The sequence below is a fragment of the Labrus bergylta genome, chromosome 13 (genome assembly GCF_963930695.1).
Source record: "Labrus bergylta chromosome 13, fLabBer1.1, whole genome shotgun sequence".
Taxonomy (NCBI): domain Eukaryota; kingdom Metazoa; phylum Chordata; class Actinopteri; order Labriformes; family Labridae; genus Labrus; species Labrus bergylta.
In genome coordinates, this window is record NC_089207.1 from 1,389,690 (window position 1) to 1,414,689 (window position 25,000).

General features: G+C 40.6%; 2 protein-coding genes across 4 annotated transcripts in view; both read left to right on the forward strand.

Moving 5' to 3' along the window:
* The window catches only part of dop1b (DOP1 leucine zipper like protein B), a 27,342-nt gene extending 9,359 nt beyond the window's left edge, over window positions 1-17,983 (forward strand). For 2 of the 3 annotated variants that reach the window (XM_065962422.1, XM_065962421.1), the window contains 30 exons: window positions 589-691; window positions 825-945; window positions 1,072-1,191; window positions 1,882-1,990; window positions 2,329-2,565; window positions 3,863-4,161; window positions 4,252-4,652; window positions 5,014-5,285; window positions 5,383-5,535; window positions 5,658-5,758; window positions 6,779-6,969; window positions 7,051-8,644; window positions 9,369-9,468; window positions 9,562-9,753; window positions 9,941-10,063; window positions 10,153-10,287; window positions 10,390-10,448; window positions 10,540-10,644; window positions 11,218-11,284; window positions 11,371-11,518; window positions 11,821-11,903; window positions 11,980-12,089; window positions 12,188-12,337; window positions 13,231-13,292; window positions 13,629-13,757; window positions 14,242-14,378; window positions 15,323-15,378; window positions 15,489-15,632; window positions 15,719-15,854; window positions 16,804-17,983. In XM_065962422.1, the coding sequence (XP_065818494.1) occupies window positions 589-691; window positions 825-945; window positions 1,072-1,191; window positions 1,882-1,990; window positions 2,329-2,565; window positions 3,863-4,161; window positions 4,252-4,652; window positions 5,014-5,285; window positions 5,383-5,535; window positions 5,658-5,758; window positions 6,779-6,969; window positions 7,051-8,644; window positions 9,369-9,468; window positions 9,562-9,753; window positions 9,941-10,063; window positions 10,153-10,287; window positions 10,390-10,448; window positions 10,540-10,644; window positions 11,218-11,284; window positions 11,371-11,518; window positions 11,821-11,903; window positions 11,980-12,089; window positions 12,188-12,337; window positions 13,231-13,292; window positions 13,629-13,757; window positions 14,242-14,378; window positions 15,323-15,378; window positions 15,489-15,632; window positions 15,719-15,854; window positions 16,804-17,061 (5,895 nt within the window). In that variant the 3' untranslated portion in view covers window positions 17,062-17,983. The remainder of the gene's footprint in view (window positions 1-588; window positions 692-824; window positions 946-1,071; window positions 1,192-1,881; window positions 1,991-2,328; window positions 2,566-3,862; window positions 4,162-4,251; window positions 4,653-5,013; window positions 5,286-5,382; window positions 5,536-5,657; window positions 5,759-6,778; window positions 6,970-7,050; window positions 8,645-9,368; window positions 9,469-9,561; window positions 9,754-9,940; window positions 10,064-10,152; window positions 10,288-10,389; window positions 10,449-10,539; window positions 10,645-11,217; window positions 11,285-11,370; window positions 11,519-11,820; window positions 11,904-11,979; window positions 12,090-12,187; window positions 12,338-13,230; window positions 13,293-13,628; window positions 13,758-14,241; window positions 14,379-15,322; window positions 15,379-15,488; window positions 15,633-15,718; window positions 15,855-16,803) is intronic. The other variant, XM_029281964.2, reaches the window with a different exon arrangement.
* Window positions 17,984-23,813: 5,830 nt separating this feature from the next.
* morc3a (MORC family CW-type zinc finger 3a) overlaps window positions 23,814-25,000 on the forward strand; it is an 18,023-nt gene continuing 16,836 nt past the window's right edge. Inside the window, 2 exon segments of the mRNA XM_020657119.3 lie at window positions 23,814-23,865; window positions 24,783-24,855. Of these exon segments, the coding sequence (XP_020512775.2) occupies window positions 23,827-23,865; window positions 24,783-24,855 (112 nt within the window). The 5' untranslated portion in view covers window positions 23,814-23,826.

Sequence of the window (25,000 nt, forward strand, 5' to 3'; positions counted from 1 at the left end):
GTTAAAAAAAAAGAAGGTTAAATTGTAGGAATGCTCTCATTCTTGAAAAGAGTTAAAGAGGGAGGTCTGATACCTCTCTCCTGTCATGAAGCAACAGCTATTTGCAAGTTAGCTTAGCTTAGTTTAGTTTAGCATAAAGGCTGAAAAAGGGGGGAAAGAAGGACCGGCTCTTCCTTAGGTAACAGCATAGATCCAAAATCATATCTAAAGCTCTTACTAGAAAAAGCACAAGTGTTAAACAAAAAGTAGTGGTTGTTCAAGGGTTTATACCTGGGACTGTTTCTTGGATGGAGCGGGGACTTGTGTTGTTTTAATATTGAGTCACCATGTAAACAGCAGAGACTTAAAAGGGAGATTTTCCTGCACAACTTCTGTTCCTTTTTTTAAGCAAAACAAATGCAAATTGCTCTTAATGTCCCCGAAACTGTTTTTGTAAATATTTTAAGAAATTAAGAATTTCTAGAGGAAGAGAAAGTCTTATTGACATGTCCCATCTCAGTCATGTGTTTTTTTGTTTAAAAAGTCTCATGATGTCTGTTTGTCACCTGTATCTCTGAGTTTCCAAGTGTTTGTTTTTTACGACCTCAGGCTCTGATTAGTATACTCAAACAAAAGAGCGACCCGGAAAATGTGACGGGATGCCTCAGGCCCTTTCGCATCATCATGAGTCTGCTGGATAAACCAGAGATAGGTAGGCAGGCAGCACGGAGCAGTGCATGTCACAAACAACTCAAAGTGCAGATTTCTTCATCCAAAGCTCTTTATTGTGTTTCATTTTTAATGTTAGCAGGCTTTACTTTGGTTATGACGATATCTCTGCACAGGTCCAGTGGTCCTGAGCAGTGTGTTGTTGGAAGTTGTCCGAGCCTTCAACACCTACTGTCGAGAGATGCTGGGAGAGGAAACCATCACCAGCTCCGGCTTCTCAGGCAACCAGTTAGCCATGTAAGAGGGATCGATTAAAAAATAACAAAAACAAGGATGTTCTCTGATACACAATGAATTGGACTTTCAACAAAAATAGAAACAAACAGAAACAGATCATGCAGTTGTTGTGTTTTTCTTTTACAGTAAAGTAAAAGAGAATAAGAATGCATCAGAGGTCATAAAGTCGATGAACATGCTGGTGAGCTCCATGAACAGTGAATACCTGTGGGAGTACATGACCCGACGCTTCTGCACTGCTGTCAGGTATGGCAGGGACGATGGGGACACTGATCATTAAAGGGAATTCTACATGTTTAACTCTAAAACTTAAACTTATTAAATGTTGATGACACACATTCTGTCTCTTTTACAGGTTATACTGTTTTGTCTATTTACTTGTGTTGTATACACAAAATGACTTTCATTCCTGTTAATATTGTTCGTTCATTTATTTTTTATTTGTTTGTCTCGTCATTTTGTATTATTATTATTATTATTTTTTTTTTTAATACTACTGTTCTCAAATGTACTTTTATTTTTTCATGCTTATCTATTTATTTTTATTTAGTTATTGTATTTTATTTTTTGTGAGTTTTCCACTCTTGCACTTTTTATTCTTGTCTTTAAACTAAGAGGTCTATTTGTTGGACTGGGAGGGTTGTTTATAGGGAGAAGTGATACTGTATTTTTGAATGTTTCTGGGGAAAAAAAAGAAAAATGTTGACTGCATCCCAATTGCACTGTATGTCTTGAACTTGCTTTAATAAAAATATGTTGAAAAAAAAAAAGAAAACTCTAGAAAGTGCAATATTATAAGGGAGTCAGTATTTAAATACTGTACAACATTAGAGCAGTGGTGTTTAAAAGACATATTTAGTACATGTGGACTGTCCTTGTTTACTCTCAAGTATCAACTGAGAATGCCCTTTTCTTTTATTTCTCTCTTTACTTTAGTTACAAAGACGACCCACCGATGCCTCCTCAGCAGGACCGCTGTCACCCCGCTCCGTCCATCACAGAGATATCCAATCTCATCATTTTCCTGCTTGACGTCCTTCCTCTGGTAAAAAAAAGCAAACAAACACTTGTACACCCTTTTGAAATATGCTAACTTTTTTTTTAAAGATGCAGATCCAAATTTAAATATTCTTATAATGTTGCTATGCCTATGAAAACACAGTGTTGTTGTTCTCCTTTTCTTAAAATCCAACAAACACTTTTCATGTATGTAAAGTAAACACCAGTATTTTCACAGAATAGAGAACCATTGCCTGCATTTCAAGTACTCAGTTCATGTAAATTTAAAACAATTATTGACTGTTTCAACCCAAGACTGACACATCTGACTAATGGAGGTTTCAACACACAGTTTGCTCTACATGTCCCTTTTTTCCCCCACAGGAGCTCCATGTTGACATCCAGTCCCAGTTCCTCCCGGAGATGCTGAGCACCATGCTGCAGACCCTCTCCAGCCACATGGACTCTGTCAGTCTGGAGGATGTCACACAGGGCCTGCGAGCTTGCTTCAAAGTCCTGAGTAAGATCCAGATGCCCGTGGCTTATATGGACATTGAGGCAGGGGCACACATAGATGACATGGAGTTACAGTTACCTGAGGAAGAGAGCCAGAAGACTGAGGTGAGGCATTCTGTTTGTCTGTGCCTCTGGAATTTATTTTAAAATTATGTGATTTTTCAAGAAGCATGGCTTCAGATTTGGAAAAATCAATCCACTTCAACAATTTTTTTTTTTGTTGGCGAGACTTCTGCTGGAAAAATCTGATATGATTTTTTATTACCCCAAATCAGAAGTCAAAATTAAAGGGATACTTCACCCGTTGAAACATGAATCTGTGTTGACATTGGGTCATATATGTAGAAATGTGAAATACATTTTGAAGTTGGTGCCTTCTTGACCGAGAAAAAGCAGAAAGTGTCTTTTTGGCTCATGTGGATGGAAGACACCAAATCCCAGAATGCACTCCCACTAAGGTTTATTAATCCAATCGTTACAGTTTCTCCAAAATATACAGTATAGCAGTAGAAATATATTAATAAAAACATTTACAGACATATTTACTTCATGAGACTGTTTCCTCAACTGATTCAGAGATTTCTTTCAGAATTGATCTTGTAAATTCCTGTCAGAAAACAGACTCTATGTCTGAGTCCAGAGACAAACAGTGAGAGCACCGACACTACCAGTCCGCCCCAGCTCGAGCCGGCCCCGGCTCCTCGTCCTCACTGGAAGCTCCTTTTCAGACTCAGAAATACAAAGATTTCTCATCTCAGGGGAAAATGAGGGCGGGATGCACGACCATTCAAAAATACTACCAGGTTTCTAATGATACAAAGATTAATGCTAATGGGTGAAGTGTCCCTTTAAGTGGTTCTCCAGCCTCATGCTGGAGGGGATGTGGAGTGGTCTCGGCAGACTGTGTACATGTTTTTTGGTCTTGTCCACGTCTTGAGCCCTTCTGGAAAGATGTGAAACTATTAATCGCAGAGACTCTGAACATCACATTGGATTTCTCTTTCACATCCCTCTACCTCTAAAAGATTCCAGAAGGTCTTGGTAAAAAGGACATATACCTTTTAAAGATTCTAAACGTTGGCTTCAGAGGAACCCTCCTACCATGAGACTCTTGAGGAACATTGTGAATTCCATCAGCTTTATGGAAAAAATGACTTTTGTCCTGCGACTTCTAAAAGGAGAAGGGAGAACAATATTGGAGAAAATGTGATTTATACAAAGATAAAGACTAAAATGTACAATCCATTATGTACTGTACCTGTGCCTTTTACATTCTTGTATTTGATCTTATTCATACTGTCTTGCCCAAGTCCTCACTTGTTAACTTGGAACAAAAATTAAAATTAAAAAACATTATGTGATTTTTTTTTTTACTGACTTATCGTATTTTTTTATTCTTCAGGACATCGAGGGCAAGAAAGATGCTGGTGTTGATCAGGTTAATGGTCATCATGAAGAGGAGGAGCTGAACGGAGGAGATGAGGGAGCGCATGCGGGTAATTTCTACCCCACGCTGAGATCTGAAGACAGTGGATTGGGTATCAGCGCCTCACCCTCGGAGCAACAAATCCCACCAGGACTCGGGCCGACGGCGGGGGAAAATGGAATTTACAAAGACGGTGAAGGAGTGTGGAGGAGGGGGGGCAGCGTAGACACCATGAACAAGTGTCTGCAGGACATCCTGGCTTTTATAACAACGAGGTAAATTACAAAAAGCCATTATCAAAGTCACTGTGTGTTGACCTCTCTTCTAGTTTTCTGAGTCATTTTACTCCTCCTACTGTGTTTCAGATATTTGCTGGTGCAGGTGGAGGATGTCAGGGGCGTGGAGGAAGTACCCCAACCTCCTGACACAACGACTCCCCCTGTGGATCAGAACACAGTGTCACCGGTCACCGGGGGACAGGAAATAAAAGACAAACAAACTGAACAGTTCACTTCAACCAAAGTTAAACCCCACCCGTCATCGGACGTCCAGCTGGAAGCAGCGCCCACCGAGAAGAAGAAGAAGGTGCACGGGTGTCTGGACTGGGCAGCGGGGTACATGCCCCGAGGCAGGGCGGAGATCTCTGAAGCCTGTCGACAGGCCTTCACTGCCACCTGCCACCTGCTGCTGGAGTGCACCACTTTTCCCGTGTACCTGACGGAAGAGGAGACCCAGGCTCTCCACACGGACATGTTTGGGAACACAGGTCAGCACAACTTTTAAAGTCCAGCTGTTTTTACCAAAACAGTGTTACGTCCTTCTCGGCTTAAAGTGAAATAATTAAAGGGATACTTCACCCGTTGAAACATGAATCTGTATTGACAGATTTATTTTAACTGATGCAACTTTGCCTGATAGGACTGTCTGCCAAGATTGTGTTTAAATGAAGACACTCTTGATTTATGTTGTTATATTATATTTTGTAGCTCAACCGCTTTTTGGCTCAGGCTCTCAAACACTCTGATTAAAAAGAAAACTTCCTAAAAATACAACAATTTAAAATACCTTACTGTGTGAATCGGATTTAGTGCATATATGTGTAATTCAATTGTTTCTGTTTTCCACAGGCAGTGAGGTGGACAGGCTGCCTGTTTGGCTGAGGTCCTTGATGACCCTGTGCTGCCTGTCCAGAGACTACAACATCCAGCACACTGCAGTGGCCTCCCTGCTGGAACTCATCAACCACTCCCAGTCCTTAGCACTGGTCATCGAGGACAAACACAGACGCTACCAGACGTCAAGCTCCAACCCTCTGAGTGGACGTCTCCAGATGGTCACTGTGCCGCCCATCTACCCCGCTCTGCTTCAGGCCATAGAGGAGGGAACAGATTTCTTTCAGGTTAGAATGTCAAATAGAAAAATGTTGTAACTCAGAGCTGTAGTAAAAATAAAGATTTTGTTTTGAGTTTTTGTTACTTTTTTTAAATTGTATTCAGAGGGTGTCCCAGGTATTGTGGAGCCAGTTGGACACCGAGCGGAGAGAGCAGCACATTTCCTGTGTGGAGCTCTTCTACAGGCTTCACTGTTTGGCTCCATCAGCGTCCATCTGTGAAGACATCATATGCCAGGCACTATTGCACAAGGACAAGGTGAATATATCGGCACAGATAATCAACCACAATGTGTTAACACATTTTAAGGTTCTCCTGGAATCCTTAAAGGACCTTATAGGAAATGTAGCCATGCTTGCCCTGTGTTTGTTTCCCCCCAGTCTGTCAGGCTGGAAGCACTACACCGCTTCACAGTACTGTGGCACCTGACCCGAGAGATCCAGAACAACAGGACCATGTCTCTCAATCGCTCCTTTGACAGGTTCGTACATCAGCATGCAGAAGCAATTCATCATTAAGAAAAATTATTATAAACATATTTTTATTGAATTTCACATTTATCAGGACATGTACAATATATGCATGTAACAAAAGTATGACATGAAACAACCCTCCAAAAATAGAACATGTGGCAGTACATCAATAACACAAGAATAATTAAAGTAATTTGTAAAATACAAATGAAAAAATAAATAAGTGAAATAATAAACAGTCACATTTGACACATATTTCTCACAGTTCACATTCATGCTTTCAATAAATTGTCCAAGTCAGCATTTTTAACAAATTCCAAAAAAACCTCCCAAATTTACCAAATTCTGAAGCTTTCTTCCTAACTATATATGTACGTTTTTCAAGAGCCAGACTTACTGATAATTCTTTTAACCAACGTCCAAGAGAGGGACTACTTACATTTTTCCAACAGAGCAATTGAACGCCTCGCCTGTAATAAACATTAGATCCACCATTACCCTCTCTCTTTTAGAAAGAAACAGACTCGTTCAGAAAAATGAATGGTAGATAATGTTTTACTTTATGTACCTCTGTCCCTGAGACTTTCCTGATTAATTGTGTGTGTTAGTCTCCCTCTGATAGTGGATTAACCTGCAACACAAGTAGGCATCAGTGCATAGTGGGAAATAGCAAAAGAAAAGTTGGAATAAGTTCCACTGTGCAGTTGTGTTGTTGTTTTATTACCTCAGACCTCAGAAGTAGAGCAGATAAAAACTGCACTCATGCCCTAACCCTAATAAGTAAATATGTGATGTCGGTGTACATAAAATGATGAACTTGATGCAGATTGCAAAAAAATGCAAAAGCTGCAGATTTAATAAGACTCAAGACATAGCCTGCTTCTTTATATCAGTTCATCCATCATGAGAAACATAAAAGTATAATCTTCTCTTTGGTCATTTTCTCTAACAAAACCATTCCGTCTGAGGGAGGCCCAGTTGTCCCGTACTGTGCTGAAGCATGATTGCTCCATGTGTTTCTCCTTCAGGTCTCTGTGCGTCGTGGTGGACAGTCTGAGCTGTACAGACGGCTCGATAAGCGCAGCAGCTCAGTGCTGGCTCGTCAGGGCTCTTTCCCTCGGTGATGTGATTAGAATCCTGGAGCCTATTCTGCTGTTGCTGCTTCACCCGTCCACTCAGCGCTGCTCTATTCAGAGCATCAAACAGAACCTCACTGCTGGTAAGAGCATCTACTGGTGTGTGAGTTGCATGTGTAGTGTTTCTGAATAAATGGCAATTTTATTTTTTTCTTATCTTGTAGTTGACCTGAAAATTCAAGGCAACAGAAGTCGAAGCTCCACCAAAACTTCTGGGACATCCGCAGATTCTATGGCGACAGAGGTCACCACTTTGAATCTCATGAACATTGTGGACCGAGAGGCTCTGTGGGCGGAGTTAGACTGCGGCGCCGAGTCAACCCAGACGCCGTGCGGCTTAGCGGTTTCAAGGAGTGAGAGTGAAGAGACGGAAGAGGAGGATAAACAAGACGAGGAGGAGGAGGAGGAGGAAGAAGCTGATAGTGAACACACAGAGTCAGCCGACACCAGCGGCGCCCAGGTATCCACTGAAAACTCCAGCTCAGGATCCGTTCCATTCCGCAGCACCGATGAAGGAGGCGTGGTCAACGGCCTGCGCAGGGCGGAGTCCGAGCGCACGCAGGCTTCTGATTCACTGTCGAGTGAGGACGAGGAGGATTTAGAGCTGGAGGCCATCGCCCGGTCCCGCCTGCTGAAACAGGAGCGAGAGAAGAGGGAGGCCATCGACTCTCTGTTCCGTCATGTGCTGCTGTATCCCGCTGCGGGCGGCTGGCGCCACCTCCTGCAGGGCTTGGCACTTCTTGACAGCCTTCTGAAGAGCAGCGCTGAGTGTCCCCTCGTGGATGCTCTGTCTTCCACCTCTCTGGACACGAGCTCTGCCGCACATCTCAACCTGGTCTCCAACCTCCTGCAGCGCCACCAACAGGCTCAGGACGGTAAAGGCTTCTACAGCGGGCTTCTCTCTCCTTCCTCGCCGTCGTCTATGCCCCCGTCCCTGCTCATTGAACTGCTTGTGTCCTTGTGTTTGCGATTCCTGCGCTCTCATTACCCCTCTTATGTGAGTCTGGGTCCTCTCGACCTTCAGGGGAACCGGGAGGTGCAGGTGAAGAGCGTGGAGGTGCTGACCCACATGGTGAATCAGCTCGGCTGCATGGCGCGCGGACAACAGGGCAGTGGGAGTCTGGAGCCGATTCGCAAGCTCCTCTCAGGATGTAAGGTGCAGCAATATGCTCTGCTTACACTTTCTGCATCCATGTATGTCAGCCAAAGGGGGACAGACAAGGGACCACCCAAGGTTGTGGAGGTGCTGGGTGAGCAGGGAAGCCTGTCAGAGGAGAGTCTGGTGAATCTGGGAACAGGAGGGGGGCAGGAACAGTACACTTTACAAATGGAGTTACTGAAACTCCTCCAGGCTCTCATCGTCCTGGAGCACCATATTTGTCCAGGTGGAGCTGCAGCGGGGTCAGGTGGAGCCTCCGGCCAACCAGGGGAGCCTCGTGAAACCCCAACAGCCAGCACCCCCCTCGCTCGAGAGTGGCAAACCTCAGTCCTTTTTCAGCAGTCCATCAAGGCAGCTCAGTACGTCCAGAGCCATCCAATCATAGCCCAGGGAATGTTTGTGTCTGCGGCGGCCAGGTCCCTGCAGCCGCAGTACGGCTACGCCATGCACCCCCACTGGGTCTCACTGCTGGTCTCCTGTCTGCCGTACCTGGGGCGCTCGTTGGGCATCATTGTGGCTCCACTCATCAGCCAGATCTGCAAAAACTTGGACGAGCTGGTAAAGCTTTACGAGCATGACGGAGGAAAAACAAATCAGAGGTAAAGCTCGAAAACAGAATTTTATGACAATATTTAGATTTTTTGTGATACGTTTTTTATTATTTATGTTTAAATATTGTCACTTACAATAAGGGAAAAAACAAGATGTTGTGGTTTTAATAACAGCCCACAAATATACAGGAGAGGAGAATCATACACAGTATATATCATATACATAATTCCTTATACAATACATTTTAAAAGAAGGGATGAAAACAGCAGACAAAAGGAGCAAACAAAGATTGAATCATCTCTCTCCCCTGGATTACCACAACACAGAAAGTATACAAATAAGTGAAGAATAATGGCAATGAGGGGGGCAAAGAAAAGAATTCCTCCAATATATCCCTCCCTCTAATAGAAATATTATTTTTAACCGCCCAATACCTGACTGTAACTGTTTTATCTGATTTTAATTACTGACTTATCACTGTAGTAATTTGTGTTTATATTTTATTGTTCTTATTGCTCTTTTATTGATTTTATTTTCTGTAGTAGCTTTATCTCATTTCTCGTTGTTTATCATTTCTGTATGTTTTCTCGGCATCATTGTAAATGAGGGTCGCCCTCAATGATCTCTCCGAGAACTTAAATAAAGGTTGATGATGATGATGATGATAGTTCCAAAAGTCTGATCTTTGAATTGCAGAATTCAGCCGCTGATCAGATTTGATGACGGTGCTTTCAATGAAATGTTTGCTCTACGTTTCTGTCTCGTGAACAGCTTGAGTGGGAGGAGAGAAAACATTTCCCCGGACTATCCTCTGACTCTGCTCGAAGGCCTGACCTCCATCACACACCACTGTCTGTTGGACAACAAGAGGGTGAGACATGAAGACGCACAAAGACACACTGCTATGCATGTGTCTTCTTACTTTAATGATACCCAACGTTTTTCCTGTCGTCCTCTCCGTCAGTCGTTGGTCGCCTGTGATCCTGTGGACGTCCGTAATGCACGCAGCGCTGTGATTGAAGAACTGCCGCACATGCTGAGCAGTATGGCGTTGTTATGGGGTGTTGTCATGAGGGAGGAGCTTCAGAGGCGCACGTCTGACTCTGGTCAGAGCAGCAGACACTCTTCTACCTCTGTCTATTTTAAAAGCACAAAGGTGGGTGTTTATATAAATACAATTTTTCAGCTTTTTTTTATGGCATCACAAATGTAAGTGATGACATATCTGGTAAAAAATACATACTTGTATGTTTTTTTATGTTTGCATATTTCATCCTTTTTAGTCCTGAACATGTTTTAGTATTTTGATATGTCAGAAAATAACAATTTGTGTGCATGTGTAGATTCTAAAGCAGCGGATACTGGAGTTCCTGGTTCCTCTAACTCTTCAGTATGGGGTTCAGCTTATGGCTTCACTGGGAGCAGTGTGGAGCAGGAGAAAGAGTAAAAGGAGACATAAAAACAAAGTAAGAACTGCGTCATGTTTTTAAAAAAACCCAACAACCTGTCAAATCAATCCAACTGGTAGATAAAACATATTTTTGTTTTTCTTTAGGTCTTACCTGTTGCCAGTGAGTCTCGTCTGACCATTGTGGATTTGGTGAAATCCCTGCACACCTTGCACACAGATACCATCTTACAACTGGTCAAGGAAGTGGTGAAAAAACCTCATCAGATCAAAGGAGAACAGGTGAACAGAACTGCACACATTTAAGATGCTTGAAGCTTTTATTCTGGAAGTTCTTAAGTCAGTTTCCTTCATCTTTGTAACAATTTTTACTTTTCTCTCTAGAAGAAGTCAACCCTGGTAGATATTCCCATGTTGCAGTTCAGCTACACTTATATCCAGAGGTATGTAGGAAATATAAGACCCATCTCAGGTTTAAGACCACCATTACAAATGTGTTCTAGTTTTGAATAATCTCTAAGTTTCTGTGTGCAGTATTTCAGCTCAGGTGCTGCAGGAAAACGTTGCTACCCTCCTCAGTCTTTTACGGGAGTCTGTTCAGCTCAACCTGGCCCCACCTGGACACTTCTTACTGCTGGGGTCAGTTCTGTCTTTATGTTAGTTATGTTATAAGTTGTGCTTGGACTTCTGTGCTTAAAGTCTTTAAATGTGATTTTTCACACTTAAATGTAGAAATCAAGTATCTCCTCTGAAAATAACTCTGTGAGTCATGACTGTCTACAATGGGTGTAACACCCGAGTCCCACTGTCTGTGATGTTTTCAGAGTTTTCAGAGTCCTATCTTCACTTTGTTTACATCGCCAGGACGGCCGGCTGACTCCTCCCCTCGTGTATAAAAGTTGTTTAATTGAGGGACTAGAGAAAAGAAGAATAACATACTGTACTCACTGCTTAACTGTGTTTCTAGATCACGCTCATTTCAGGTAAATTTACATGCAGTGTGAAGATACCAGCAGAATAAAGATCGCTAGCATTAGCATGCTAACACAACAATGCACCGCAAGTTGTTTTGGTTTCATGCTGGTGCTCAAGGGCGACATCTGCTGGATCAAAACATCACATATAAAGCCTTTAACCAGCAACAGATTACTGTGTCCTTGTTTAAAATGTGTATGTTTATTGACTGCTTCTTTTTTTTTTTTTTTTTTTTAGAATCCTCAATGATTTTGTCAACAGGCTCCCCAACCTGGACAATAAGAAGGACTCTCGAGACATGCAGGTACGATGTTTCCAGCTATGTGTGGTTGAAATCATCCAGTGTTTCTGAGGTAATGTGGTGACACTGAAGGTGACGTTACCGTGCAGGAGGTGACTCAGCGGATCCTCGAGGCAGTGGGGGGGATCGCCGGCTCGTCTCTGGAGCAGACCAGCTGGCTCAGCCGCAGCCTTGAGGTCAAAGTTCAGCCACAGGTGTGCACAGAAGCAGATGACGGGGATGACGCAGACATTGAAGGTGACTATTATGAAAAGTTTGGACATCTCTGACAAATACATGCATCTTTTATTGCTAGCCCTTGAAAGCATAGACCGTATGAAACATGGATGTAGTCTCAGTGATGTCACCGATTGGTTTCTGAAAAGGTGTTATGAAGCCTATCGAAGTTGTTATGAAGCCTATCGAAGTTGTTATGAAGCCTATCGATTGTGGGAACCCATATTGGGCATTTATCGAAACCTAACTGTTAAAGAAAATAATTTTTAGAAAAAAAGTGTTACAGTCACAAACGGACTCTCCCGTCTTTCTCTTCTTGTCAGAGTCGATGGCTCAAGCTAGCACCATGGTTTCCTCTTCAGCTCCCTCAGTTTACAGCGTGCAAGCTCTTATACTCCTGGCTGAGGTAAGTTTTGAAGCTTTAGTGAATGGATGGATATTTGCCTGTTTGTTTGCTTATAACACATTTTCTCCTTGTCTAGGTCTTGGCACCACTTCTGGACATGGTTTACCGCAGTGACGAGAAGGAGAAAGCCGTCCCTCTCATCTCTCGGCTCATGTACTATGTTTTCCCTTACCTGAAGAATCACAGGTAACTGCTGTACCTGCAGGCTTATATTAAAGGCTAACAGCTTCCATCCGTTTTGTCCTCATACACTCCTCACAATTTGGGCTGTCATTTTTTTCCAGTGCCTACAACATGCCAAGCTTTGAAGCCGGTGCTCAGCTGCTGAGCAGTTTGAGCGGGTATGCCTACACCAAGAGGGCGTGGAAGAAAGAGGTGTTTGAGCTCTTCATGGACCCCCTTTTCTTCACCATGGAGGCTTCCTGTGCTCCAAGGTTTGTTTGTTGCTGGTGAAAGGAAATTCTCTCTCCCACACTCAAACCTTTTTTTGTATCTTAATGCATCGGAGGAGAGAGACAGAAGAGATGTGACACGTTCATCTTTCACATGACAGCCTGAAATCAAAGTTAGAATAACTATGACTTACTCCTTTTCTTAGTACTGTTTATATGTCAATACTACAACGGAGGATTAGGGCCTCGTTACATTTTTTCATTTTTTCTTATTTCGAGATTAAACTCTTAAATTTACAAGATTAAACTCGTAAATTTACAAGCTTAAACTTGTAAATTTACAAGATTAAACTCTTAGATTTACAAGCTTAAACTTGTAAATTTACAAGATTAAACTCTTAAATTTACAAGATTAAACTCGTAAATTTACAAGATTAAACTCGTAAATTTACAAGATTAAACTCGTAAATTTACAAGCTTAAACTCTTAAATTTACAAGATTAAACTCGTAAATTTACAAGATTAAACTCTTAAATTTACAAGCTTAAACTTGTAAATTTACAAGATTAAACTCTTAAATTTACAAGATTAAACTCGTAAATTTACAAGATTAAACTCGTCGATTTCCGAGTTCAAGACCAGCCTGTCCGAAAATTATAAAAGTAGAAATCTTAAAGTCTTTAAAGAATGAAAGAATAAAGTGGTTATTTTAGTCTATGTCAGAAGAGCAGCAGCATCCTGTTCTCAAATGATGAACATGGAGCATCTTGTCCTAAAGGTTTCACTAATAAGGAAATAGGCTCAAATTTAACATGGCGCTAATCCTCCATCGTACTTAAATGCTACTTGCTAAAGTATTTAATTTTGTTACACAAATGAAATGAAAAATAATAATGTTTAATGTTCTTTGTCTGACTTCTGTTTGTTCTCTATAGCTGGAAATCCATCATTGACCACCTGCTGACTCATGAGAAGACGATGTTTAAAGACCTGATGAGTGAGTACAGTCTCTGTTAAAGGTTTGTGGTGCTTGAGGACGCGGGTCACACTGGCAATCCGTAATGCCTAAGCACGCTTCACCCCTAAAGTCCAGTTTGTGTGACCGCTCCATACTGCGCTCAAGCACGACGCACTTCCTTGGCCCAGACAATCGTGCTTGGACAACTTTGCCAGTGTGACCACACCCTTAGTAAAGGAGAGGGGTTCACTGTGACACAGAAGTCAGATGTGTTACTTTTCAAATCAAGTAAATAAAGTTTCAAACGTGTGCATAACCATAGCTAACCATAGCATCCTGTAATCTGTCACAAACCTGGGTACATTTCTACTGCAGGTATGCAGAGTGGCTCCCTGAAACTGTTCAATAACGTAGACCAGAAACCCATGCTGCTAAAGCGCCAGGCGTTTGCCATGTTCAGCGGAGAACAGGATCAGTACCATCTGTATCTGCCCCTCATCCAAGGTATGGTACCAGATATTTCTGTTCTTGTTTTTTATATGTAAATATTCATTTAAGTGGGAAATATGAGTAGTTACACACACTAAGATTATTTTTTTCTTTTAGTCCACTGCACAGCTCCTACATTACACCTTTTGTACATTTTGTGTTTTTTCTATTTTCTATTTTTAAATTCTATTTTATATATTGTAATATCTTCTTATTCTGTATTATTTAAGTTGTTTCTAGTTCTGTTTTATTTCCTTGTTAATTGTTTAGCACCAATACACCAAGTCAAATTCCTTTATGTGTAAATGTACTTGGCAATAAACCCAGATTCTGATTCTGATTCTGATCCTGATTCTGATTCTGATTCTGATTCTGATTCTGATTCTGACTCTGATTCTGATTCTGATTCTGATCCTGATTCTGATTCTGATTCTGATTCTGATATATTTAAATTGACCTTGTTCTTCTAACACCTCACTCCCCTCCTCCCTCCTTTCAGAGCGTCTCACTGAGACTTTGCGTATGAACCCGAGCCCCGCTGTTTCAGCCCAGATTTTTTTGATGTTTCGGGTTCTCCTTTTGCGGATCTCTTCCCAGCATCTCACGTCCCTTTGGCCGATCATGGTCACAGAACTGGTAAGATCCCACACACACACTGATGGGTCTGGCTTTACACAGCACCATTACTGTACAACCGCTTCATTAAACAAAACCTCAGCTGTTTTTATTTATGTTTTTATTTATGCAATCTTGTCCTAAAAAAATGTCTAGAAAACTTCTGGACACCCAGACCGTTGAGTGTTCATGTTACAATCATTAAACAATTACAGACCAATTTCTAAACAAAAGTATTTGAAAAAATGATTAGTCAACAACTGAAGGATGTTTTGGATGCCAATAATGTGTTGTCTAAGTATCAGTCAGGTTTTAGAAAAAAACAACACTGTTACAGCTGCTCTTAAGGTTTTAACTGAGGTTAACTAAGGTTATTTATCTGGTTCAATCAAATAAGTCCCTCACAGTGTTTTCCCTGTCTGAAGGAGGAGGGGTCTTAGGAGGCTTCACATGATGTAAAAAAGGAAGCAGTGATCTAATTTCATAAGATATCCAAGACGGCAGAGTGATGTTTGACTGTAATGACAGTTTTTGCTTAATATCCATGCTACCTGATTTTGAACATATTCACAGCACCAACAGAAGAGTGGACATGAGCATCTTCAATATGTGCTCTATAATGATCGCACTGGTCACTCACTGGTCACTCACTGGTCACTCACTGGTCACTCACTGGTCACTCACTGGTCACTCACTGGTCACTCACTGGTCACTCACTGGTCACTCACTGGTCGCGTGACATAAACACATCATCACCTCCAACTATGCGCCTGCAGTAGATTATCCTGACTTCTACCTTCACATTGAAAAGTGTGTATTTCTAAAATAAACTAATACCCGTCCCATTCTCGATTCTGGACAAAACGAGTGCCTCAATGCAAACGTTAGACAACTAGTTCTTTCTTAAGGAGTTTAGTGTATGTATGAAAACAACTTAAATGTCTGTATTTATTTTATTTTTTCAGATTCGCACATTTACACGTCTAGAGAAAACTCTGCAGACAGAAAAAGACGTCTCAAAGTAAGCTGAGAAATTTAATCGCAAAATCCTATTCCATTGACAAACTGTTGCCACCTTTAATTATAACACACTTACTTTTTTTTTTTTTTGCCTACCTGAACAACACCTAGGCTGGCTAAAGTGGTGCGTAGCGCCCTTGACAGAAATGGACCAGTGAATTTCTCTCCAGCTGAGTTGGACATGTACCTTTCAGCCTGCAAGTTTCTGGACACCTCATTGGCTTTCCCTCCAGAGAAGATACCGCTCTTTCAGATGTAAGAGCACCTGACAAAGGATGATGTCATAGCATTAATTAGTTTGCCTTACCTTTTAAATGTGTAACTATTTGTTCCTGTGTCAGGTACCGTTGGGCATTCGTCCCTGAGGTGGATGTGGAGCGCTACAGCGGCCCTGTAGAGACTGTGCTGATGGAAGGCGAGCAGGAATGCATTCCCCATGTCGTCAGAGTCCTGGAAGGAATACAGCAGCGATACGGGGTGAGCTCATATGTTAAATTAAAAAATGATAAGACAGCCATTGTACTTCAACGTCGATAGTTTAACCATTCTAAATCAGCTGCAACATCTAGAATAGAATAGAATAGATGTTTATTGCCTTTGCACAGGTACAGGACAGTACAGGTACATTGGAATTTTTGTGTGTTCTCCCTGAGTCAGCTTCTACACAAAAGTTAAAACTATCTATAAAATAGAATATAAGAAAAAATAAATAAACTGTACAGAAGCTATACACTGTATTAAAGCAAAGATATAATACAAAAAAATAACAATGAAAATATAAATATGTTTTCGTGTCTCTACTTTCTACATCTCTTATTGCACCTGAGGTTATTGCACACATATTTTTCACATTATATAATCACACTGTTTTTTGTTTTTAACCTTCTGTCGATCCTCACTCCATTTTTTGCCACAAAGACACATAAAGGGTGTTTATTTTTTTCAATCTCACCCTATCAAAAATTAAGAATGCATTTAAATCTTATTTGTTGCTCATCTTTAATATATCCATGGCTGCCATAACTCCGTTTAAGGAAATCTAATTTGCATTAAGTATATGAAAACTAATCATTTTTTTGTGTTTTTTACATACAAAACTACAGGGGGCGCTAAGTACTCAAACTGGCATTTAAAGGGTTAAAATCCTGAAAATGAATACTTTTTTTTATATCAATCAACAGAGCTGGAGTTGGTTAAAAAATGAAGTCAATCAAAGTAGGAAAAAACATTACTGTATCCTATTTTTATTTATGAACGGCTGCCATGTTTTGTCACGAGGGCGCCTAACGTTGCTTTTTAAATAGATAGTCTGAAGGTTAAGGTTAATATTGCACACTTGTATTGCAATACAATACAATACTTGTATCTGTGAGTGTTGTTCTATTGTTCACCTTTCCCTCCTTGGTGTCCTGTGCTGTTTTTCTAGACTCTGAATGGGCTGAGTGAGGAATCTTCCACAGAGCATTTGGAGTTCCCCCTCCTCACCCAACACTCCCTCGCCTCCATCACCCAGCTGTTGCCGTTCCTCCGCATCCTCTGCGGCTCCTTCCAGTGCCCTCCACCCTACAGCGACTCCATGCATCACTTCCCAGTCGCAGACTACCCGGCATCCAATTCAGAGACAGTTCTGAAGAGGCTGGAGCAAATCACTGAAGAAGAGTTCCTGGACTCTTTGGAGAGTTAAAGCATGAAGCTTTCATGAGCTCCAAATCCTCTTTTTAACTTGCAGCCGTCACAGTGGAAAACATTAAATAGGAACAACTGGTGATATTGTTGTATTGTCATCTAAAACAAATGAAATTGTGTTTATCTTTTAACTTTTTAACTTGACCTACCTACATAATAAAAGCATCTCTGAGGTGCTCTCACACTAAATCTGTTTTGGAAAATGTAAGGGACTTTGTTAAACAATGGACTTTATGGGAAACTATAAATTAAAAGGGTACAAGTATTTATTTTAATTAAATTCTCTTTTCCTGTCAAGCATGAGCATCATCATCCCGTTGTAAAATGTTTGACACATTGAGATTGAATCACTCACTGTCTTTTTCCTTTTATTGTTTTGGGCTGAAGACGTGTTACAGCTGAAACAGTTCAACTTTCATTCCGAGTATGTATGCACCTTATGATAACATTTGTTCTAGGGTTTATATTTCAGTTTGGTATCAGGTAACAGATTCACTGTGAGGTTACCCCGTTCAGTTCTGTTAATGGCTTAACCTCTGGCTCTATTCCTCGCATCCATCTGACCGAGAATGTAAAATCTACAGTATACGTCTGTCGTCAAGATACTTTCATGCTAATCGTCTTTGAATACATCATTATGGGACCTCACAAGCCTTTGGGTATAATACATGTTAAAGGTTTTATGAGTATGTTGCTGAATGGGAAAGCCCTTTTGTAAGATTGTTCAGTGCACCTCGCTTAAATAGACGCTTGTCATTTTTTGGTGTTCAAGGGAAACTGCCTTTCTTTGTAGTTGTTTGTGCTTTTGTGGTTTTTTCCATAGAGCTGAATGCTTAAGTAATTTATTTTGGATGTAAAAAGGACCATGTCATGTTTTAATTAACATAAAGAAGACTCAAATTAAACATTACGCTCATGTACTCTGTTGTTTCTCTTTCGCTTTCGCAATGAAAGGACTTACACAAATTACAGGTCAGTCAGTAAGATTGGAGGTCATTCAATTTAAAGATTTCCCAACAGGTGGAGCATTGTGTTTCCTGCACCTCATAATATTTTTTTTCTTAGGACCAACATTTTTATTGTTTTCAAATGTTTTACAACAGTACAATACCAGACAATAACTGATATAGAACAATATCCAACAAAGGAAACACTATCAATGCGAGACAAATAAAAACAAACAGAAAAAAAAAAACAGACCTGACAAAAAAAAATATAATTAAGTTAAATTAAATACAGGAATAAATCAGGACAATTAAAATATATGTAAATAAATAAAAAATATTTATTGTATATAATATATTGTAAAATAAAAATAACAAAATTCCACCTCCACAGACGTCCACGCTGCACTGAGCCGGATCAACGCTCGAAAGGCTGCTGGTCCAGACGGCACCCCCGGGTGCGTGCTTAGAGCATGTGCGGAGCAGCTCACTGGGGTTTTTACGGACATCTTCAACCTGTCCCTCGCCCAAGCAGCTGTGCCAGCATGCTTCAAAGCCACCTCCATTGTCCCAGTGACTCCAGCCCGACAGGCCTGAACGACTACCGCCCTGTGGCACTCACACCCATTATAATGAAGTGCTTTGAGCGACTGGTCCTAGCACACCTGAAAAACTGCCTCCCACCCACACTGGACCCATTCCAGTTTGCCTCCCGCAGCAATAGGAGTACAGAGGATGCAGTCTCCACTGCGCTGCACTCTGTGCTCACTCATCTGGACAATAACAACACATACGCACGAATGCTGTTTGTTGATTTTAGCTCAGCATTCAACTCTGTCATCCCCTCCAAGTTGAACACTAAACTCGGAGACCTGGGCTTCAACTCCTCCCTCCGTCACTGGATAATGGACTTTCTGACCAACAGACCCCAGTATGTTAGGTCAGGACACACCTGCTCCACCACCATCACACTCAACACAGGCGTACCACAGGGCTGTGTGCTGAGCCCATTCCTCTACTCCCTCTTCACCCACGACTGCAGACCTGTACATGGATCCAACACCATCATCAAGTTTGCGGACGATACGGCGGTGATTGGCCTCATCAGCAACAACGATGACACGGCCTACAGGGAGGAGGTACAGCTGGTGTGCTGACAACAACCTGCTCCTCAACACCAGCAAGACGAAGGAGCTCATCGTGGACTTCAGGAGAGAAAGAGGAAGCACGCACAACCCCATTCACATCAACGGGATGGCTGTTGAACGTGTCTCCAGCTTCAAGTTCCTGGGGACCCACATCACAGAGGACCTCTCCTGGTCCACTAACACCTCCAGTCTGGTTAAGAAGGCTCATCAACGCCTCTTTTTCCTGAGGACACTGAAGAGACACCACCTGTCTTCAGCTGTACTGATGAACTTCTACCGCTGTGTGATCGAGAGCATCCTGACCAGCAGTGTCTCAGTCTGGTACGGAAACTGCTCTGTCACAGACCGTAAGGCGCTACAGCGGGTGGTAAAAACCGCCCAGCGCATCACAAGGTGTCCACTTCCTGCCATTGAGGATGTCCAAAGAACACGCTGTCTGCGGCGAGCTCACGGCATCCTTAAAGACTCCTCCCACCCTGCCCACAGACTGTTTACCCTCCTGCCCTCCGGTAGGCGCTTCAGAAGCCTCCGGACCAGAACCAGCAGACTGAGGAACAGCTTTTTCCCCAGAGCTGTTTCTCTACTGAACTCTACCCCCCGAACTCTGAACTCTGTCTCTCTCTCTCTCTCCCTCTCTCTCTCCGCACCCTGCTGACCCCCCTTTCCCCTACATATCACCTCACACCCATCATCCCCCCACCACTCCTCCTGGTCACACACACACATCTCTCATCCATCTGTATTATTGTATTATAGTATGTTCATATTATGTCCATATTCTTTATATTATCTGTAAACTAGTATAGCATGCTCACTGCACCTTAATCTGTATATTACAATCCTAAGAATACACTTATATTTATAGCATGTATTTATATTTATAGCATTTATTTATATTTATAGCATCCCATTAATCCAGCCATATATACCTAATAATTCACTTTTTTTGTCTACATCTGTAAATTTTGTAATTACTGTACATAGCACAGACTCTTGCACTTTCTGCTTATTTGCACTTCTGGTGAGATGCCAAACCTCATTTCGTTACTCTATACTTGTATATGTGTAATGACAATAAAGTTGAATCTCATCTCATCTCATCTAATCTCATTATTTCAGATTAGGCTGCAGGGAAGTGTTAAGTTGTCCACCTTTTACAGAAAATTGCATTTCTGTGCACCTCATAATATGAAATGTTACATCATAATGCACCATAATCAAAACAGGCTTATACAATGAAAAGATGACAGTTAAAGCTTAGTTTGTTCACTTCACTACAAATGTTGTAACATTCAGGAGGAGATGAAGGATGAGACTGCATGGAAGGACGTTTGGGGTGTTTGGTCAACTTCCAAGACAACACATCATGACAACAGGAAATGGATTTATAACTACAAATGAGGTAGCACGTAATCAGTATAGGCTATATAATCTAGTTTTACAACACTGATGAGTAGAGCAGCTCCCTTCACTAAAGCTGAAATGCATTTCCTGAAACCCGGGTTGGTAGATATTCAAGACAATTATCTGAATCATTTACCTAATTTATCCTGAAACTTCAAATTTTGGTTTGCGATCCTCAGAAGATTGGGTATAAGCTGTACATACTTCAAGGACCATAAGATTGGAATATCTGACTATGTACTTACATCATTTACTTCTGTTAAGACATAAGACCCCACACCAGGTGTTTGGGAAATACATTATGTTTGTTTTTAGAACTGAAGTTAGCCGAAAGTGGTCAGTAATATGATTTGATTCCTTAAATGTGTGTGAGGAAATTTGCCAATGTTTTCTATTTTAACTATCATATAAAGAAACTTGTGTGCACGTGTAGCACACGTTGGAAAAAAGGCAGTGGTGTAGTGCTGGGTATTTATTGTGTGCTGATTTTATCCATCGTTGTTTTTTAAATGTTGATTGTTGTACAAATAGCAAGCCCTCTTTTGACTGGATCATAAATGACTTTAAACTTTATTTGTTATCTTTGATTGCAAGTTTTGCAAATTGTCTGTAACTTCTTGAATTTTGGGAACGTAAACCATGACTCACATCAACTGTCCTCATGTCAGATGTTTAACCTGTCTGTCTTTCTGTCAACAAGCTGTCAAGTTGTGATGACAGCACGACATGACAGTAGCAAAGGAAGTCACAAAGTAAGATGATCTGTCATTGAAAAAGACGAGGCCCTATTGTTTCACACAATATTGAAACATCGTTGAATCAATTTCAGGTAAACCTTAATTTCATTCAATCAACATCAGAATCTAATGTCTGTTCTTCATCACTGCAGCAGCCTCAGTTCACACTCTGCGTTATCCCACTGTCATCTCAGACGTTGCTGCATCTTTCAGTAGACATTTGACTGTAAGTATTTAGTATACTTTATAGGCTACCATACATGATCAAACTGTATTAACGGCTGATTGCATTTAATGTAAGACAATGTGGAAAAACTATTTGATCTGTGCAATATTCAAAAATAACATAAAAATGTCTGCTTGCCTGATATAGAGAGATCTATCACTGCCTAATCTCCCACTTGACTATAAATCCATAACTTTTTTATTGCAATTCGACATCTCCAGGTCAACTAATTCATTCATTCATTCATTTTAATTTTCTTTTAGAACCACGTCTCTGTCTTGCTTGAGTTTTTGACCTTTATATGGTCAAGGTGTCAAATAATTCAGGCTCGTGGTGAGGACATAAACCTCTTGTTTTTGTTGCAACCTAAACACAGAATAAAGAGAATCCCTCCAAGACTCTACAGACAGAAAGACAGATTGTTAATGACAGATGGACAGACACACAGAAACATACTGACTGCTGTATGTTGTGAGGCAGACTCTCACTTTGAATCCTCTCTCTGTTTCCTGCAGTTGATGACTTCTGGTTGGCTGCAGACTTGATGTGACCTGCAAGGCTCTTCTAGAATAACAGGATTTGCATGAAATATCTGAACCACATGGCGTTTGTGAGTTACATCGGCCACCTTGACATTTTTGCTGGCCAATGGATGACAGTGTGTGGGCTGACCTGCTAAAGTTCACTGGAGTGGCTGATGAGAAACCATTCCATCAAAACCTGTGCACTTAGGAGAAGTCATCTTTTGAACAGCTGTCCACTGTAGTGATCAGTATGCGTGAAAGGGTTAATGAAGCACAAAATCCTTGACGGTGCCTAAATGCTCTACCGTAAATATGGATGTAGACGCGCAATCGATTGTTTTAGATGGAGAGGACAGCGCGACACGTAGAGGTTATAGAGCCATATGGATTAGTGTGAAAAGTCATTGCCTATCTAACAATAGTAGTGGATGTTTTTCTTGAACAGAGGACAGATGATAAATCAGTGGAGTCTGAAGCGAGTGAGTCAACCTTTGACATTGGACTCAGTTTGAAGACTTTAGTGTTTTGGTATATTTTAGCCTACATGCATTTTCCCCCTAGGCTACAAATACAAAGATTTTATGAAAGTCAATTGTGTCAGTTAAAACAGGTTAAATGTAGATGTTGTAATGTTTTGGTGTAACCCTGACAACTAGCTGGAAAAGTGTTCATCAGGCTGACAGCAGAGGGGAAGAAACTGATCTTGTGGCTCAAATGGTTTGATCTGTTCTTAAAGACATGAAGTAGAAAACTGCTCAGGTGGTGCTGCCTCCTGATGAGTTTATCAAGTTGGCTCGTCAGTCATTATGAACCTTGATGTTATTTCCACATGTTGGTGGTTCCTTGATGCTATTGTTGTAATGTTGTAACTTTAACTATAAATAGTAACTCATAGATAAATATTTACATAAACAAAACAAAAATGTCTTCCTCCTCCTGCTTGCAGGGCCACAGTGTCCTTGTGTGTCTTGAAAGGTACTTATAAATACAATTTATTATCATTATTATTATTATTATTATTATAGGCAGGTATATGGATTTTACAATGCATAGAAAACGCATGAAATAGGCAACAGGAATAGATCAGATTTAAATACAATTTTGTGAATTTACAAGATATGCCCTGAATCTGCTACCCAAAGATTTTTATTTTTTATTTTTTTTATTCAGCTTTACACATTTATATTTACATATCTCAGTTGGTGAAACTTGGTAATAATTTTACAAGAATTATTAAAAAATGTATAAAAATAAATAAATAAATAAAACACATGGCAACATCTTCATCCGCACAGAGAGGAGACTGTTGACAAGTAGAGGGAAAAAATACTTCTTCAAAGAAGACATCAGATATATCTGTCCATAAACACACAAGCAATTGTTAACCTTTCACAAACATCTCTATCAATATATCTACTGACACGTCCAAAATAAACCAAAGAAATATACATAATGTTTTCTTTTAAATAAACTGAGATTATGTAAACCCTATCAGTAATGTAAGGTAAGCAATGTAGGCTATTTCTTACCAAAAATGTTTTTGCTTTCATATCTGATAAGGTTGTCCCACCTGTGTCAGTGCATGCTGGATGCTTAGGGGCTTTTGGTTTGCCTTCAAATTGATCTTTTGTTTTGGTGTTGATGCCGCACACTTTGAAATAATGAATATGTGCGTTTTTCATGGCCGCCGTTAGAGGGCAGCATTTCGCCATTGCAGCGTCTAGTCTACCGTATCAAAAGATAACGAAGAAGAAGACCATCCGCTGTTATTACGGAAAGTATGGCGGCGAAGGCAGAGCGCGGAGTGCCGCTCAGTACGGTCAGTAAAACGTTTGTTTTGGTTTGTTTGGGGCGTTTCTGCTCGTTTCTAACATGTAGTGTTCAAAAGAGATAAAAGCATATAACGTGTTGTTATGTAGACAATGGGCTGGAACATTCTGGAGGTTTGTGTTTATAGATAAAATGCTGAGTGGCTCTCTGAGTTTAAACTAGAAAAACAACATAAATTATTTATAAAATTAATATTAAAATAACGCTTTAAATCAACATTTATTTATTGCTGCACTGACTTCTAGTAAAAGACTACAAGTGTGTTTATTAAGGTTGATATTGACTTCCGGGTCCGTAGCTAAGTTGTTGATGTTCCACATTTAAAACAAAAAATAAAATTAAAAACAAAAAGTTTGAACCTTAACTGACTTTTCAGAAAGTATTTAAAACAAACAAAAATTAAAAATGCCGAAAATGTCTTTACACTGTTCGTGTTTAATCTTTAAATCCATTTATTTAAATTTGGGTAAAAAAAAAAAAAACAACAACAAAAGAAGAAGAAGAAGTGTCAACACGACCACACTGCTGTTTTATGAATATGTCATAACTTTAATTCTTCTAAACACAAACATAGGTAGACAGAATAATGAGCCACCTTACACATGTTTGCAGAAAATCAACATTCAGATAATATATCATATTCCTGTTTACTGTAGAGGTGCTGAACACACTAATGCTCTGAACACTTGTCATTGTTTTCAGGTAAATGTTTTTAGTAAAAAGTGATTCTGATGATTTTACTTTCACTCTAAACAAAGCCTGACGTCTGCAGACTTCTCTTCTTTTATTTAAAACTTGTTGATTCTTCCTGGAGTTGGTTTCAAATCCTGCAAAAGCATTCCTGTATATCAGAGAAGAGTCCTCTGAAAAGTCAAAGTCTGCGTCTTCGTTTTGCTCCTCTTGCAGCTCTGTCCCAAGTTTCTTCACACCAATTCCACGAGCCACACCTGGCCCTTCAGCGCCATCGCCGAGCTTATAGGTGAGTCATTCTGATGTAACAGTTCAAACATCATCCAGGTGAAGTTTCGTTTTCGTTTCAGGCTTTGTTCATATGCATCAAAATGAAACCATCTGCAAGTTAGAATTACATTAGTTACTGTCTCAACTCCCTGCATAGTTAACTT